General features: G+C 50.4%; 4 protein-coding genes and 1 non-coding gene; 4 read left to right on the top strand and 1 right to left on the bottom strand.

Moving 5' to 3' along the window:
• Positions 1–142: 142 nt before the first annotated feature.
• Positions 143–1,270, top strand: FFUJ_05588 (uncharacterized protein; the record flags this gene model as incomplete). XM_023578815.1 has 2 exons in its annotated part: positions 143–428; positions 486–1,270. The coding sequence occupies 2 exons, from the start codon at positions 143–145 to the stop codon at positions 1,268–1,270; spliced, it is 1,071 nt and encodes a 356-aa protein (XP_023431763.1).
• Positions 1,271–1,826: 556 nt separating this feature from the next.
• On the top strand, positions 1,827–3,515 carry FFUJ_05587 (uncharacterized protein; the record flags this gene model as incomplete). Its single annotated transcript, XM_023578814.1, has 1 exon — positions 1,827–3,515. The coding sequence occupies one exon, from the start codon at positions 1,827–1,829 to the stop codon at positions 3,513–3,515; it is 1,689 nt and encodes a 562-aa protein (XP_023431762.1).
• A 9,872-nt stretch (positions 3,516–13,387) lies between these two features.
• Positions 13,388–14,506, top strand: FFUJ_05586 (related to protein involved in sporulation and meiosis; the record flags this gene model as incomplete). Its single annotated transcript, XM_023578813.1, has 1 exon — positions 13,388–14,506. The coding sequence occupies one exon, from the start codon at positions 13,388–13,390 to the stop codon at positions 14,504–14,506; it is 1,119 nt and encodes a 372-aa protein (XP_023431761.1).
• A 1,854-nt stretch (positions 14,507–16,360) lies between these two features.
• On the top strand, positions 16,361–16,451 carry tRNA. The gene has a single exon. It is a non-coding gene (tRNA).
• Positions 16,452–16,954: 503 nt separating this feature from the next.
• FFUJ_05585 (related to NAD(P)H-dependent oxidoreductase) lies at positions 16,955–17,909 on the bottom strand (the record flags this gene model as incomplete). XM_023578812.1 has 2 exons in its annotated part: positions 16,955–17,763; positions 17,816–17,909. 2 exons carry the CDS (start codon positions 17,907–17,909, stop codon positions 16,955–16,957), a joined length of 903 nt encoding a protein of 300 aa, XP_023431760.1.
• Between the last annotated feature and the right edge of the window lie 868 nt (positions 17,910–18,777).

The raw sequence follows: 18,777 nt of genomic DNA, 5'->3' as shown, positions 1-18,777 counted from the left end.
CCAACTGGAAAAACTTCCAGTCCCTTCCCTGTCACGAGCCCGCGCCGTCATCTCTTGTTTTCTGTCCCCCACCAGATATTGTTTCTTTGTCCTTTGTTTTTGTTGTCGTATAGACTTTAAACGCGCTGGGCGTGGTATCATTATGGATTTCGACCAATCCCCAGATCGTCGAGCCTCACAGGCAAGCTTCTTGTCTTTACAGCAGCTTGACCCTTCCCCGATCGATTCTCCGCCAGCAGATCCCTCTATTGACGGCCAGGACCTCGGGCCACCGCTGAGAGGAAGCGATGATGGTTATGAGATGGTTGATGCCGATGATATGGAGAGGAGCTCGGCATCTATCAAGGCGCCTTCGGCCGGTGCTCCCGGGCTGAGCGCAAGTACAAACCTCACAAATGGAGCTACAGGTCCAGGCCCAATCTTCTATCGTGAGTACCCAATGCGTCCACGTGTTTGGACGGCACAGTAGACTCACACTTCATCAGTCATGCGAATCCAGAAGTTCTCGAGCTACGCAATGGGTCTATTCACTTCCCTCCATCTCGCCAACGTATCCCTCATCCCCGCTGTTACTCGCTCTGTCCCTGGCTCCGAGACGTACCTCCTCATGACTCGTGAAATCTACCAGACCTCCCTTACGGAACCAATTCTCGTCGCTCTCCCTGTTATCGCCCATATTGGATCAGGAATCGCTCTTCGATTGTTGCGGAGATCACAGAACATGAAACGTTACGGTGCTGCGACCCCTGGGATGTACGCTCTTCATCGTTCAAGGACGGAACTCGAGAATCAGAGGAGAGCTTCTTCGCCATGGCCACCACTGAGCTATATCTCAATATCCGGTTACGCTTTTTCCGTCTTCTTCGCCGCCCATGTCTTTGTCAATCGTGTTCTGCCCTTGCAAGTTGAGGGCGACAGTTCCAATATCGGTCTCGCCTACGTCGCACATGCTTTTGCTCGACATCCTATCACTTCTTGGGTTTCTTACGTCGGTCTTCTTGCTGCTGGTTGCGGGCATATGATCTGGGGTCAAGCCAAGTGGTTTGGTCTATCGCCTACGACGAAATACATCTGGGGTACAAGTACCGCACCCGCGGAGAAGAGAGCCAGGAAGCAAAGGAGAAGGAGATGGGCCGCTCTCCACGGAGCTTCAGTCGCCTTTGCTGCTCTTTGGGCAGTTGGAGGCCTAGGAGTCGTCGCGAGGGGAGGTCTCATGGAAGGTTGGATTGGAAAGGTGTATGATGATATCTTCGCAGCGGTGGGGTTGTGAGGGCATGATTTATCTAGCATCATTGGAGTTTGGGTTCGTTTACATGGGAGATGTTGAACTCCTCTCTTTACACGCATTATGGAAATACCCTACGTCTATACGTTGGAGAATGAAGTAGATACGCATGGATGTATCAGGAAACCAAGCCAGTATGATAATCCACGAGCAAATTGGTGTATAGAATATGAAGTGACATTTTTCACAGCAGTGTATATTCCACGATGGCTTCGATTTGTGGACCACGAAGTCCTCAGCTGCGTATTTAAATCACCATAAGAAATACCGTATAAACCATTTACTAATCATATATCGATGAGTGAATCAATTTGGTGCCAAAACTCCGAAACTCTTTGAATATCAACCTGTACAGGGTAAGCTCACAATCAGCAAGCTCCGGTCAACCACCGACCTTTGATCGCCACCGACATTTTGTTTCTTTATCCTACCAACCTTAGAGCTTCATCAACACCTCTACAAACCCCCATTTCCTTTCTTTTCTAGTTTCTATATAGCTGATCGCAGGCTCGTCCTGCTCAGCGCACAACATCCGCACAAAATGCCGAAGCGTAAGCTCCCTCCGACCGAAGAACCCTCCGAACGACAAGAAGTATCTCAACCTCGGCCTTCAAAACGTATACGTTTCGCAAATGCGGCATATAACCCACCTTCCCACGATATTCTCACCACTATATCCTCCGAGGTTCTATTGCGAATATTATCCTTCCTGTCATCGTCAGAGTTGCTGGATATCTCCCCCACTTCACAGCGTCTTTACCGCCTTGCGTCGGATCCTCATCTCTGGCGCGAACATTACTACGAGCGCTTTGTTCTTCCGCGTGCTTTACGTATACCTGGATTTAGAGTCGGCGGAGCTGGCGGAACCAAGCTACAGTATTCTTCTCGACGAGCTGTGTGGGCAGATGGACGGAAAGGAAGAGCGCCAGAGGATGAGGTTCTAAGGGAGAGTAATAAGATCGAGAGTGTCGACTGGAAGAGACAGTATAAGCTACGTCACAACTGGGCCAGAGGTAAGTGCGCCGTGGAGGAGGTCAGCGTGCGGGATGCGCCAGATGAGAATGGAGGGCAGAAGAGGACGTTGGTCAAAGTAGTGGAGGGCATTGCAATAACGGCTGATTCGGAATCTGGACTGCGCGCATGGGATCTTCGAACGCGGCGACCGATTACGCAGCGCAACTTGCAGGAGGAAAACGAAAGCGACGATAATGCGCCGACTTCACTTGCGGTGGACGAAAGCGGTTCTGGAACAGCCGTGGATATCGTGGTGGGATTCGCAGATGGCGGTTTCGGACTTTGGCGCTTGAACCTTGAGCGACAAGAACTATTACGGAGATATCGGCACGAGGAAAGTTGTAACGGAGAACTTGTCGCTGTCGCTTGTGGATATCCTTATGTCCTAACAGCGACGACAGCGGGTTTAATATCGCTATACACGTTCAACCGCCCAGATGACAAAGCTTTAAACGACACTGCGAATAGTGTCAACAACGAACCGCCATCGAAGGCGACAGAGAAACCACCGAGCGCGATCTTGCCGCCTCCATATCTCCTCACATCGCTCAAGTCGCACACCACCCACTTACCACTCGCTCTATCGATACGGCGCATGTCGTCCTCTGTGAGCGCCTCCATCGCCTACACCTTCTCCGCCCGAGAAGGCTGGTGTATCGGAATACAGGACTTGCTGATAACTCCATCAGCCGATGGCTCCGGCGTCGACACAATATCCTCCCGCCTCGCATCGACGCTCCCCATTACAGCCACCGGCGGCGCTGACTCTCCCCTCACCAATGAGTCACGCTCAGGACTTACGACTCTTTGCTACAGCCACCCGTATCTTCTCGCCACACTGCCCGACAACACTCTCGTCCTATACCTGTGCACGTCGACTGCGACATTCCTATCACTGTCCCTGGGTATCCGCCTCTGGGGCCACACATCAGGCATCTCAGATGCGGAGATCACACCGCGGGGTAAGGCCGTGAGCATTAGCACGCGAGGAGACGAAATCCGCGTATGGGAGCTGGAGGGCCGCGGCGGAGGCAGCAGCATCGAGGTACGACCTACGACCAGGCAGCCAGCCGATGACGCAGGCAGCCCTACATCGGCACCAAGGGTTGAGTGGGAAGACCGGAGGAACTGGGTTGGATTCGATGATGAAATGGTCATCGTCCTCAAAGAGGCGCGAGACGGTCGCGAGAGCCTGATGGTCTATGACTTTACATGATCCCAATTGCCTCGCGCCGTCATATTAGACGTGCCAGAAGAAGCATCACCATGGCCACATTGGGACACGCGCAACAGGAGACTGTGTCGCGACTTTGCCGGCAATGGCAATCGCCGCCGCCTCCAGTTCACGCCACGCTCCAGGGGAGAAATTCCGGCCACCCGTGGCATGCTGAGAATCGGCGCTCTGGAACTCACACCATCCGGGAGCGTGGGAAGAACCACTCTGATAGTCCTGGAAGCCACCACCACAAACCAATCGTCTTCAGTTGAGGCTCCTGGGGTTAAGGCAGCACGGCTGAAAAGTCCTAGCAAGCCTGGCTAACGCAAAAGCAAATACAAACTTGGCAGACACCACGATACGAGCAAGGGGACGAAATACATCGATTGGCTCTGAGATGTCAATCGCGACAATTGATAGCCTCTTGCCTGGGCGTTACGATTAAACTCTGAGCGGCATTCCCGCCGACAGATGATCCTTCGCGGCGACTGGTTAGCACGACGCCTCAAGGCTGAAGCAGCGCCAGGCACGTCCCTTTGCTAGCTGGAGTTTATTGAACGGCATGAAAAGCCAATTCAAATAAATAAAAACAAGGCAGCTCCAAAACCAAGGTCGTACAAAAGCCGCATCCGCATCTCGCTCGTCAGGGGGTGGCTGTAAGAAGCCAAACTCTCTCCGGCGTAGCATCTTGACCTGAGGCCAGCTGGGATGACTTGTCAAAAAGCTTAGAGTACCTATGTAGCGATTATCCCAACGCCGCAAATAGAAATCGTCCCTTGAAAGAGGAGATCTTCAAAGGCCCCTCGTTTCTGAAACGACATCCATTGAGTTGAGTCAATAAAACGCCGGAAGTTTACTGGGAGAAGCCCCAGCTAAATTGGCGTAGCATGTCATGTTATGCATTATGTGGCTCCACGGCATGAAACAAAACCCAGGTCGTACTGACAGCGCATCAGAGGAAACAAGGGAAGGGAAGAGGCGAGAGACTTAGTTACGGAATAGACAGTACCGGTAGTTATCAATTGCAATGCGCCTTGCCTTTCCAGACGGTAGACGCGTTGCACGGGACCATTGGCTCACTGCGCCCAAGCAGAAGCTGACACGCTGAGTTGCTGGATTGACCAAGGATGCTTGCTTCTGCCAGCGTATCAGCTGCGCCAATTGTATCCCGCTCGAATTGACAGGATAACGCCTCAAATGCAGTGCTACTGTTTACCTGGCAGCCTCTTCTTTTCTTTTCCAGTCCTGAGTCCTGACTCCACAATCAGTGTACGCCACACTGGCTACCCGCAGCTTCACCGTCCATTTGCTCGCAATACTCAGAGGCAAAAAATAGAAATCGATAGATGACCAGAGGCGAATGCTCGGTCCCATGGGGTAGCATCAAAATGTCCGTACGATATTCGCAGAAACTGCACGTTGCCGCTGTTCGTAACCGCGTAAAGTGATACCCCCACTAGACGCGAGGGGTTCGACTTTCACATGGCAAAGATAGAGGGGGTCTTTGCTGTGTCTAGTCAAGTCTAGGAACCAGACCCAGAAGACGGGGAGGGATTGAGGTACCTCAGTGGGGCCGTCCGTTATGGAGTTGAGTTGTCTTGTGGCTATGGATCATAGTGGAGATTCTTCTTTCCAGGCGGAGAAGTCGAGTGAAGGGAGGGAGTGTGGTTATCATGGACTTTGATATGCGGAGCAGCGTAGTTGTTCAATGCCATTGAAGTCAACAGAAGCAATCATCAAGTGATCAGTATCTTGACTGAAGTGATAACTGAGCACGGAAACCATTAGCACCTTGCTTTTGACCGCCGAAATACTCATAACCGAGGAAGAGCTGAAGTGAACCGAATTGAATTTGACAAAACCACCCGTGCACGCGGCCCGAATCTGCCTTAGCCGCTCAACAAGGCGGGCGATATATCAACCGCCGCCTGAGATTGGCCGAACTGAGAGACGGCACGTTGGAAAAAAGGGAAACGGAGGGCCGAATTCGAGGGGCACAACGGACGGGGACGGTGTAAGCAGACGGACTGCGGTTGGCGTCTAGAACTAAGACGGTGGATCAATATCTCTCACCGTTTCTTTGCGTTACAAATGCCGAAGGGTAAAAAGAAAATAACGCTGCAAAGTTCCATTGCTCGATCCAACCCATCTCAAGCAAGCCAAGAGGTGGAGGCCCGAAGCCGAGGCATGATATGCCGTCGCGTGGGTGTCAATCAAATTGGAGAGGAGGACAAAACAAGACAAGACAAGACAAGACACTTGATATTCTGTGTTTGGTGTTGACGCTGTAGGCGCCTGAATAAACAATCGTGAGCCCAATGTTGTGATATAGACACTCCAGCCATGGCAACCATTTCAAGAAAGTCGATAAGTGAGGCATAATATCTCAATTGCTGATTAGAAGAAGTTGAGTCAATTTGACTTGACCCCTCTATCGCGGGGTCGCGTCGGACATCAAAGAACCATGGAAGCGAACCAACAGTTCACTCGAAGCCAGCACTAGAGTGGAAGGGTCCTCCACTAACACGCCCGTCAAAGACTGGCCTCTGTGACGAGCATTTGGATGACGTCTTTCTGCTAGCATTTGATGGATGCTCGGGGTGGTCTAGATCGCATTGGATCCCAAATGTCGTGAGCTTCAACTGCACGACTCGCCGATTTCCTTGGTTTGATGCATCCGTTGCTATCCCTTCTCTGTCACTTGAGAAGGGAGATGGCTGAAAGATGCCTCAATGTTGACCGCCCTTGCAGTCAATGAATGACATTGGTCTTCACCGTCGCACTGGCCTATGTCCTTGGCGCCTCCAACTATGTTCCGTCGGTCACCAGCATTAGCCTCGTTTGTGGAGTTGATAGACACTGAGACAGTGCTGATGACTTGCCGACGCGCGCAGCACGCTGAGTTCTTCATTAACTTCCCGAATTGATCCAGGATGTTGGGATAGACTACGCCGTTTCATTTCTCCGATCCTGCGAAGTGATGTGGGTGCCAGAACTGCTACTGCCCAAGATTCATGCGTTCAGGCTCCCAAGTCTCAAACTCACGCACAGAATCGCCCACTGTATTGTCTCAGACCAAAGCGGTCAAATGATATATGGTAGTATGATAGCAACACGATATGGGACGGGTGACGCTTCACGGGATATACCTCGTGAGCCTCTTGACTCCAGCCTCCGGACTCAGACGCACCCTTCCTTGAGCCTATGGTCCTCTCATATCCAAGAGCAGCCCTCGTAGGTGAGTCTTCGGAGTGAGGGCGGCCACCACTACGACGGATGTTGATCAGCCACCACCGATTAGAAAGACGGAATGGATGGTACGGAGGATACACGCGCCGAGCGGGCCGTTTCACAATCACCCATGCCATTAGAGATTAAAGCGCGGTAGGCCGTCGTCCCGACTCTGCTACCAGCCTTTACGAGTAGAAATGGAGGGCCAGATGCCATCAACCATTGCAAATCTCAGCAACTTCCTTGCTTGTTGCAACGCATGTCTTGCATTTGGACCCTACACAGTTGAATCAATGATAAGTAGCATTCCGTTATCAGAAGAACTGATAAGCCAATCCCACCATTACTTGTCATGTGCTCCCACCATTTGCTCACCTGCCATAGGACGCCGGCTGACGATCCAAGGCGAATGGTGGGGAACCTGGTTAGTTCATCTGTAACACCCGCTGCCAAACTCTGGGGAATATCCATTTGCTATCGATAAATATTCGGAAGCGGGTATCAATTGTCCTTCCCACCTTGTCTCTGATTGAGAACCGCAGCAAAGGGAGGTGTGTAGCTCGTTTATTTCGATAGCAGCAATATGATGCCAAGGTTGCCGACCACCAAGCTAGATACGCATGTATCACCTCGGTATTCATGGTTTGCTTGGTTGCTCGGCTCGGGCTTCCTCCGTCGGTGCTGATGTGATAATTCCAAATTGGATTGAGCTCAGACAAAGCGTCCTCGGATCATAGTTCCTCTCATTGCTCTGCGAATCCCCCATTGATGGTTTTGCCTCAGGCTTCCACCTCAGAGTGGCAATGCAGTTTCGTTTCGGCTTTACTATAGCAACTGTCCAGCTCCGTTCGGGGTTTGTCAGGCTTTGCTCCGTCAATTAGGCCACGCAATCGTGCTGTCTCGGGGCAATGCTGAGATGAAGCGTCCGGCTCACCCGATGGAGCAATCTGCTCCTGTCTCAAGCTGACCAAAGTTCTGGACAATTTTGCCCATAACCCTTACTGTGTCAATGTTGGGAATTACCACAACAAGCCAGCATACCTCATGCTACTTTCGGGTCCAACAAAGAAAACCATCTCATGTCATCGAGAGATGATGACGTTGATATTTGACCATGATGCAAATGCCATCATGCCATCATCTCCTTCAACAACAACTCAATCCATCGTTGAACGCTAAAGTTCACCAATCAGCGATCCTTCCAGAAGCCCAAACGTACCAGGGCCTCAAACTCCTTATCGATAATTCACTCCCCCCTGGTCTGGGTCGCCCCCAAACCAGCCAAGACACTAGACCAGACATGACTTGGTGGCAGGTCTCGTTTTGGTCTCTCTAGTCTGCTCCTGCGGGAGTCCAAGCCTGTTTCTCCATATCCTGTGACTCACATCAATTCGGTGTGGGGGGAAGTGAAGCCCAAAGCCTGAGGAAGCAACATAGCGATATGTATGTACACAATTGTGTGAATAATGAACGCTGAAATGGCACTCAATTGCAAAGTTGGGGAACAATTGTTGGTAGAGCGATGGTCGTCTGATACTGCTATCTGCTGAGAGCCACGTAATTTGAAGACGACAGTTGTGAGGCTGCCAGTTGGTATCTCGGCTAACACCCAACGACTTACACAAAATAGTCCTTGATGACAGCGCAAGAAGGAGCTGCGCTGCAGGTCCAATTATGAAGTCGATGGCTGTTCAACGATCGCCAACTCAATGGCTGACTTTATTGATATTACTTTCTTGCGCTGCAATGTCTACATTGGTCAGAGACTATTTGAATCATGGACGGGCATCAATTAAGGACATGAACCCTCGGCCAGAAAAGTTGCGACTCTGTTGCATGGCGGGGTTGATCGCTGGGTTTCCCCAACAAGCAATCTTCAGGGCCCTTCAGGGCCGAAACAAAGGGTCTGGAAATGGGAATCCGGATGCGGGAACGATTGACGAGATGCAGAGTGCCAAGCGGGTAGCCACGAGAGTTGAAGACGACAGATGCTCCGCGAATGCGCGCGAATTGACCGGTTGTATCCTTGAATATCCACAAACGTGAATGCAGTCGCTGTAGATTGCGAGGTATGCATATCAGCTCAGAGTGCCACCTCGCTCGCGAGCATGAGCCTGTTACGGTAGGCAGTGGGCTGAGGCAGAGTGATTTGGATAGGTAGGCAAGACTGGTGAAGCCAGACCGCAAATTAAGACAACCGGTGAGATAACAGCCAGTTAGTCTGGCACTCACAAACAAGTAAACCACAGCCAACGGAACCAGGTCGGCGCTCAGCATTCTTAGTTAATAATTGGGCGTCGGGCAGCGAGCAAGAGGAGGGCTGATTCAAGACATGAGCCGTCACACGCAGAAACCACACGCCCCTCAGATATTAGGCGTTATGTAGGCACTGTCGCGATCGTGATTTGCCTAAGGAGGTAAGAGAAAGGAAGAGGGGGTCATGTATGCATGAGGTTGGCTCTTGGTAGAGAAGCAGAAGTGCAAAAGAGTCCATTGCAGTGTAGTGGCTACTACACAGGTAGGTGAGGAACGTGGGAGTTAGCGTACATAGTTGAAGATAATCAGTGATGGCGTCGCAAAGGCCCTCGTGTGATCTTCCCAAGTTCAGATGGCATCATGATCGACCAGATATGAGCATGTGTTAATGTAGGGACGCGCATCTGCCGCCAAACAAACGCAGGCCAGATCTCTTGCCCGGAGACTTCTGTAGGAACAGGAAGATGGACCATACCAAGCTCGGGACTAGCTGGGTTTGGGAGATTTGGCGCCGGGTCTCGTGGACGTTACCAGTTCTGACCAAGCCACTCAGCGCCTCCCAGGACATGATGGATGGCTAAATAGGTTAGGTGGGATGTGTACCTACATGCTGCATACCAAGGCTGTAATGGCGCACGAACTCCTGGCATCACCATTTCCTTGGCCAACAGAGACAGCCAGCCAGCCAGCCAGCCTCATGCATTGAGACTGCGGTTTGGGCTGAGGCAGGACGAGCGAGAACGCAGCGTCTCACTTGCGTATACCATGAGAAAACACAGTGGGAAATCGCATCTTGGTGACCATTAATGATGGTCATGCCCGTTCTGTGGAGGCGCTGGGCTGATTGAATACCGTATTCGTGCAACTGGGGGAACTGGCGTCTGTTCCCGTTGCTCGCCTCGCGCACCCGCGACATGGTTCTTTGACATTGCTTCCGTTATTGAATCTCGGCTGGGTAGGGGCTGTTGGCTGAAGCAAATTGTCTATTCTTCGTTCAAATTAAGTTGAGATTCTCTCTGGCCTCCTACCTCATTCTTCCCCACTCACCCTATTACAGAATTCCTTGGGTGGAATTGACTTCATCGTCCAATTCCTGGCTGGAGCTCTCGGATCGGATGTCAGTGAGGGAAATGACCGAGTCGAAATGGCGAATCGCCAATTGCACAGACTAGGTAACAATGGATTGGACAATGGCATGAGTCAGAGGGCAAAGCAGGGCAGAAAAAGTGACAGGATGAGAATTTGGTTTGTAATTGAGCGCTTACCTTTTCTTTACCTTAGTCGAACTAACACAAGAAAAGGCAAGGCATTCAGTCAGTTTGATGGAAGGGAAGGAGGAAGATGGCGCTCACTCACACCTTCCCCCCCGTGATTCAGTTTCCAGACGGTGGGATATTTGGGAAGGGTCAGCCCGTCACCGTCCGTCAATCACCACTAGCGGTATTCAAGTTCCAGTGAGGTCACACCCCTCGTGGCTAATGAGAGGTCCCTGATGACCTGTGCACGATCACGCATGACTGCTGAGTACGGAGTACAAGATGGGTGATTGGGGACTGCGACATTGGAGGAAAAGCAACTGTGTGATTCAATTGATACGAGCAGTTGTCAATTGACAAACTTTTTGTGAATTGAAGCATCTCCAACCCGAGGCTCTCTCAATGGGCTATGCTTCCAGAATAATGCCCCTCGCAAAGTCTATCTGAGCTCGGATCCACTTCTATTCATGGATCCCAAATGTTTGGCATCTGAGGTGAGTCTGAGTGAGCTGCAGCTAAAACCCGTGCGAGTGCAGCCTGCAGGCAGTCACTCACCGGGGGCCCTGAAAGGGAAAAGCAATGAACCTCTACTCTAGCTAGGGAAATGGAGGGCTGAAAGAAGGCTGCTGAATTTAGATATCCATTGGACGATACAAAGCGTCCATTTTCAGGCATTGATGAAAGCCATTGAAACAAAGGAGACTGACCATGCATGAATAGAGGTGTGTCGCTAGTCAGTTTTGCATCGTCGCATTGTCACATTTGATTGTGGCTGCGTCAAAATTCACGTTTGTTTTACTAATCACACTCCAAAGTGATCTTCCACTCCCTGTCCTGACACCCTCCTTCCCGTCCATCTCCCTCTGTTTCCACAGGACGCCACCCGACTGTGTTAGGTGTGAGTGTTAGGTGTGAGTGTTAGGTGTGAGCGAGAGTGAGACTGGCTGTCTGTGAGTGAGTAGGAGCCATTGATTGTGAGCATCTGGGCGTATTGTGTTAGTAGCAATCCAATTCATATCAATCATGGCACGCGCCTTTTCAGTGCCATTCGCTTTCTCTCCTTCTTTTCTTCTTGCTTCCCTCTTTCTTCACTTCTGCAATATCGCACGAGCTGGTAACTGGCTGATGGACCCTTTGCGCTCTGTTACCCACACTTCACCATCTGAGCCAGGCTCTAATAATCGTCTCTGAGCATCAATCCATCAATCAATCGACATCTCGTTCCACTGGCCCCCCACTCGCGCCCACTCTCCTAAAGACTTTGAGTCTGAGCTGCTTGTCAATAAACCAATCAAGTCCGCCTAACCCGAGATACTACTTGTCAAGCGCACAGTTGTCACAGTGGTTCCTGCTCTGACGCCTTCACCAACAGAAAGGAACTTGACTTCCAATTCACTACGAGAGTGTAGCAATCAATTCAATTGCGACCCAATCTATCCCCAATTGGACTTCCATGAACACGGGAAAGAGTCCGTCATTGATGCTAGTGCTGGTTGGTTACCGAGCCGAAACAATCGCGACTCCTCTCTTTGCTTTGCTTCTCTCCATCTTGAATTCTTCTCTTCGTGTTTAGCATTGCTGCGCGCACATAATTGAGCCAACTGCATCTCCTCTATTGCATATTCACGCAAGGTATACTTTTCTTATAAGAGTATCATCATACTCTGACCCTTAATTGGTGTTTTCTGTCTGGCGTGTGTCGTTTTGCGTTTTGCATGCGCACACGCGCGCAAACTCTCGTCGCTCCTCTCTAGGTATATATGCCCCGTGTTTGCCCAAGAGAGCATTCTACCCATTGTTTTCCTCTTCAAGCCAGTTCACACACTTGCGGACTCGCCTTGAAAACTGTCTGTTTCTGCCCGCTGCGCCCCAGGCCATCCAGTGATCCCCGTCTTCAGCAGGCATAGGCTGCCTTTGTTTCTCTGCCACATCATCAAGTCAAGCTCCCGGCCGACCCTCAAAAGTCGTCAGGTCGCGGCCAAACCAATTGCCCATTCGACTGGCTCGAGAGTCATTGCTTTCAAAAGTCATACGGTCTGGCACGGTGCCCGTCCCATAGATCGAACAACCCACGGCCCTATTACTGTTTTTCGGAGCCTTGTATCTTCCTTGGGATTCTCTGTTGAGGCCCCATTGCTTTACACCTCGTACTCTACTCTACTCTACTCTACTCTACTCTACTCTACTCTACTCTACTCTACCCTACTCTACTCATTTACCCACGTCGACAATCGCATGTCGATTTGCAACAATTGAATTACACTGCACTCTTACAGTCATACGGTTGCCCCCCATTGAGTGTACCCCTGGCCCCGCCTGTTGAGTGCCTAGACACTCCTATCACCCCATATCCATATCAGCATTGACAAACAATTGCACCTACGTGCACTTACACACTCGAATCACTCCGGGCTCAGCATTCTCATAAGAACTGCCCTTCCCACTCTCTTCACCACCATTCTTCTCTTTTTAAACAAGAAATCATCTCGGGCACTCTTCAGTCCGTCTCGGAGGTAAACGCAATTCGTCACTAAACGCCGAAGCAAACTCCGCTGCCTTGGGTCGACAGGACAGTCACAGTCCTGCACATCTTACTCAAGCACCAAGGGACTAGGAGGGTCTCGTCAAGATCTCACACATCACACCCCCCCTCCTTATAACTCCGCCCCCCTCGCCCCCCCTCCAGTTTCGCCGCCCTGTTGCTGCCTACTCTGGTCTAGGCGCCCATCCAGTCACTGACAGCGCACTTACATACACTTTTGGGTTGGGCATACGCAAACAAAGTCGACAAGACTCACTCGGGCTTATTCAGGCCTTTCGTCTGAGCCTATTAATTGAGAGCCCCTCGCTCTTTTAGATTGTTCTAAAAGGTCTCAACGGTTTCGCCACACTCCCTATTGTCCACGTCACAGCCATTGTGACGACTGACTGACGGATTGCGTCTCGTGGCTGACAAACCACTTTCGCTTTATCTGCGCTATGCAACCTTCTACCACTTTCGACGACAATACAATCTCGTCAGTCAAATTGCAGACTGAACGAACCTCGTCTCTTCTCCCCTCTATTCAATCTCTTTCCCTTCATCACTCACCATCCGGCCCCTCAAACAGCACAAACAACACCACAACAATGGCGGCCAATTCTCCTCGCTCTGCGCAAGCGACCAGCGCAATGCCTCCTCCAGCTCATCCTGCCTCAATTCCTTCCAGGATGCATATCAACATTCTGATGTCGCCTCCAGACCAAACCCACGATAGCTTCTATTATCACACCGGAAAGGCCGACTCCTCCTTCTCATCCAGCAAGGACGCTTCAGGGCAGACTCCAATGTCTCCCCCCATCTCGCCTTGCAACAGACCGATGGCCACCACTGAGACACCAACAAACTCAACGGGCCGTGATATCGTTCTCTACCCAGATGATGCGTCTTCCAGTCCAGCCCAGATTCCCCTATTCCCAACCGCTGAGGACCGTGACCACAGTCGAACGATTGAGGAACACATACAAAAGAATATCAACGACAAGATTTTTGTTGAGGTGCAACCCCCGACACGCAATGACTATGAGCTTGTGGTTTCGTTTCAGTCGCAACTCAACAAAGCTTACGCACAAAACCCAAAGGCATGGATGTTGTCAGTGACTAAGCAGGCTCGTGACGACAATCATCGCATAGCTCTAGCAAAAGCACGCGCTCGTCCCTTGGCGGCCAAAGCCCCCAAGATATCCCGGCCTCGCACCGATAATAATCGTGTTCTGAAACCTCCCGGGCGAACTATTCGCGTTCAACCCACGAACAGCCCAAGACGACCAACTCCTCAGCTCAGTGTCAATGACATCGCTGAGCCTAAACCTCGGGCTCAAGGCCCAGACAAAGATTTTGCATCACTGCCGGACTTGTGTCCACCCCCGAGCGTGGCCCCCGACAAAGCGAACTGGTTCAAAGTTGATTGGAAGGGGCAGCCACTCGACAACAGCAAGGATCCTAATCGACATCTTCTTTCTTCTGACGAAATAACGCTTGCAAGCAATCTCCGCCTTGACTGTGCGACGTACCTAGCCAGCAAGAGACGCATTTTCATAGGCAGGCTTTCCAATTATAGGCGAGGGAAAGGCTTCCGCAAGACCGACGCCCAACAGGCTTGCAAGATTGATGTCAATAAGGCCTCCAAGCTGTGGATGGCCTTTGACAATGCCAAATGGTTTAGGGAGGAACTCCTGGAGCCATTTAAGGACGTCGTTCTGAACTAGTGGCCTTCACAATGTTGGACGGTTTCGAGCCTCGTTGGCCACGGCGTAGCTTGTCCTTCATTTGCCGCCTGTCTTCTGAGCAATGATGCTTGTCACCGGAGTTTCACTTCACTTCACTTCATTTCATTTTTCTCTGCTGAACCCAAACGATTGGGTCAATATATGAGAATCAAGCGGAATCACGGCACATTTCCTTTTTCCTTTAGGCGATACACCATAGCCTTAGGGACTCTCATCTTCACGATACCCGGAGTGCATATATACCTGACCCTGACCCCTTTGCGATCATGTCACACCACTCCACAGTTTTCTTTTATTTCATTTTCTATCATGGGTTGCGGCCTTGTCTTGTCAACCTCGCCCCTCTGAAGTCATGTCATCTTCGAGGTTATCAAGGGCGAGATGTTGTGGACAGCGAGGGACAGCATGGATGGATGTTTGGCGTTATCATGTATGGCCCCTCCCAGCAGACTCCGCTGGGGTTTAGGGGACTATTTTATTTGGACTACCAGGATGCAAACGTTGTGCGTATATGTGATGGCTAGTCATAGCCGTGGACTTGAACATCACTGGATGATTTCAGGTCAACGAGTATCGACTGTATGCAGGCGCGCGCCTAGGCAGAGGCACAACCTTCTGACCTTGAGCAGAGATTGGATTATGGTTGCCCTTTGGAAGGGACTAGCTAGACAATAGCGAAATGAATTGTTCACTCAAGCACTTGTTGTATTGCCATGTCTGTGAGCGTGATGGATGAGAATGCCGACCCGATTGATGGAAGGGCAAGAAAACGCCTGCTTGACATGTGTCGCAAGATCAAATGCACGTAGGGCCCCTTGAAAGAAAATCCATTGACTTCAGCCCTACACTACACTACGATTTGGGGGCCGGTTCGCTTCCTCTAGAGGTTAAGCGTGAGCCATATTTCTGGGTAAGTACGGGACATAACCTAAGCATGTTCTGACTGATGTGCGCGGGTGAAGCCGCCGTTGCAGCGGGACCAAGCCATTGGCAAAAGAGGTACATTCCCAGCGACGTCTCACCAAAAGAGTACTTTAGCTAGGGGAGGGGAGTGTGGACTGGACAAGGCCAGGCCAGGGATATGGGTGAGTGGTGGAGTTGGACAGCGGGAGCTTATCGGGTGGAGCAAGATGAGAGAGGAAAAAGAAAAATTACGATGTGGCGCTGTGGCTTGAAGATGTGCGTTCAGTGTGTAAGAGGAACATGTCGTTCAGGGCTTGTGATGTTTATTTGCGAGAGATGGAGGTTTGTATAAAGACACGTTGTGTTGCGGGAATGGCGTGAACGTGTGCGTGTCTTTTTAGAGGCCCCAAGACAAATGATGAAGTTTATAATGAAGTAGTCTGTTTGCCAAGTCCCTCTCACGTTTTGGGTAGAGGATCACATTGGTGGTACAATTGAAGCAAGGTGTCTTCCGAAAAGCCTACATGATGATACTGTCCAGAATAACTTCTGCTGTGAATGATGTGATGAAGAGGGAGAGGCCAATGAGGATATAGTGACTCGGCACTGGGAGTGGCTTGTGAATGGGTAATACGTGTCCGTTGATATCAAGCTCCGAGATTTGACTCAACAGAAAGTGAGGCTGTAGATGATTCCTGGTCTTTATTGCTTAACTTTGTCAATACTTTGTGGTAGCACGTGTCTTGTCGTTGCTGCGCCAATGAGTCCTGACGAACTTGGTCCATACCGTTATCAAGGCCACCATGCTCTGTACTCCGTATGGTACCTATGTTAGACCAGTCGAAGCTCTTATCACGATATGGTTGACATCTTGCAGTTTTCATAAATCTAATTTGCAAACCTAGCTTTCAACCAATTAGCAGCCTTGTCATCCGGTATGGTGTAGTGGCTAACATTTCGCGCTCTCATAACCTGAGAGATCAAGTACCGCGGAGCCCAGGGTTCGATTCCCTGTACCGGAGTTTCTCTTTTGCATTTTTGGCATCTGAATATGTAAGGTGTCTGTGGTGTTGCCTACTTTTCGTTGGTGGTGATGCTTTGTTTGGGTAAATGGGCCGTGTCCGTGGGAGTCTGTCTGAAAGGGATCATCAGTTAGTTAATCTTTAGCAATTGTCTCTTAGGTATATAAAAACGGTGTTGCGCAGTGACTCCTGATGGTTGATTGACATCATCACTCGCTGTCAACTTCATTCTCGGCGAATTGTTTGGGAGTCAATGATATCAACTTAAGGTCTTATCGGTGCTGAAGAAAGCCTGTCTCATGCCAGAGAGAGGGGCATGTTCATACGACCAAGGACATTCACTTCCAGCTGCTATACCAGCCGTAACTGGAAAACAAGTCTAGAAGACAGTATAAGCCATACAATCATCACTGGAATGAACTGAAGTCGTGTTTGTCAATCATTACGGTTGATTCATTATGTCATGTCCCTCTATAGTACAACTTTTGTCCCTCCATCAAATTTACTGGCCAGCGGCAATAGTGTAACCACCATCAACAGCAACAGTCTGTCCCACCAAGTACTGGTTCGTAGCAAAGAACAGCACTGTAGCAGCCATATCCTGATCCTTGCCAGCCCGTCCAGCGGGAACCTTCTCAGCATACTTCTCCTTGGGGATGAAGCTCTTCTGCGCCTCATCACTTCCATCGGTGGTCATCTCGGAGGGGAAGACACCAGGCGCAATACCGTTGACGCGGATCTTGAGCTTGTTGCTCACGATCTCAGCGGCGAGCATGCGTGTGAGATGCACGGCTGCGCCCTTGGAAGCGTTGTAGGCAAAGTGGTGCTGAGACTTCTGGATAAGACCGCTGATGGAACTGATGTTGATGACAGTTGAACTCCAACCCTGATGCTTCTCACTGCTCTTCTGCAAAAGCGGCAAGAAAGCAGCAGTGGTGAAGTACAATCCCGTAACGTTGGTGTTGTACGTCGAGTTCCAGTCCTCGAATGTAGCATCCTTGTTGTCGAAGAGGTTCTCCTTCATCTCCTGCGCAGAATCGGCCTCGACCTGGAAAGAGTTGCTCGAGATACCAGCGTTGTTGACGAGAATGCAGAGGCAGTTCTCCCTGGAGGAGTACTCCTCGTAGAGCTTCTGAATACCCTCCTTGTTGCCAACGTCGGCTTGGATGGGGATGATCTCGCCGGCGATGTTCTTGCCATACTTCTCGACGACGGTGTCGAGCTTCTCCTTTGTGCGGCCGGTGATGTAGACCTTTGCGCCGTTGACAGCGAGGGCTTGAGTGGCCATGAGGCCGATGCCAGAGCCACCACCTGCATTTGTTAGCCACACTCCTCACTGATGATGTCGTTGAGAGAGACGTACCTGTTACGAGAGCGACCTTGCCTGAGAGGTCAAACAAAGCATCGCGGGAAAAGTCTCGGTGCTCGCCACCACTTGCTGGTTGTGTTCCCGACATTGTAGTCGTAGTGTACTGAAAGTTCTTTCTGTTGCTTGACTGAAAGGTTCGTAGTTGATATGAAGTTGCGATGCAAGAGTTCTTAACAAAAGGAGTCGTGAGTCGAAGTGAAGGTGCAAGAAAGCTTCTGGAGCCAAGTCTAAGAAACTGCCTGGACATGATTCTTATAACAAACAATTCTTCAATTAAAAAGAGGGGTAGCTAAGGTACACAATAAAAAGTAGAAACTGCAACTCGCAAGAACTGGCACTTCAGCCAATGCGCATCTTAACTTATGGCCCTCTCTTGTCTCATACACCCAATGACGAGCTCATGATGAGATCAGCACTTTCTCTTCTGCTCAGTCCATGACGAAAGAGAGCGGAGGAAGTGATCCGTGAAATGAGAGAGAAGGAAAGAAAGGGTATGACAAGCGAAACAACAATTGGAGTCTTTTGCAGCGTGAGGCTCTATCATGACGTCGACGTGGGGTCAAGATGATGAATTGATTGGTCCTCATCGCGATCTTCATAAGCTTACAAAGAAAAGGCTGAAGCAAAAACGCTGATCGGCCAAGCCACATGTTACCGTATCTAGAAATCAACGAGTGAATTGACCTCTCAGGTTAAGAAATGGCTTCATAGCGTGTCATGACTTCTAAGTAGAGGCGTGAGCTAGGTAAGCAGAAGCATGAGGCTTAACATCTACCCCACTATAGTTTCAACGACATCAACACCATCACGATCCTTTTCAGAGGCATTGACAGTTTCAACAACACTCGATTGTTTTATTCACAGTAATCCTATACTTGTACCAGATATCGTCTCATTACAGACCTCAGCGGCGTTACCCAAACCAAACGCCATTCCATGCATTCCAAGTCTCCTTC

The sequence above is a fragment of the Fusarium fujikuroi genome, chromosome FFUJ_chr06, assembly GCF_900079805.1.
Source record: "Fusarium fujikuroi IMI 58289 draft genome, chromosome FFUJ_chr06".
Taxonomy (NCBI): domain Eukaryota; kingdom Fungi; phylum Ascomycota; class Sordariomycetes; order Hypocreales; family Nectriaceae; genus Fusarium; species Fusarium fujikuroi.
The sequence above is the reverse complement of the archived record's forward strand: the minus strand, read 5'-3'. Positions and strand labels throughout refer to the sequence as shown.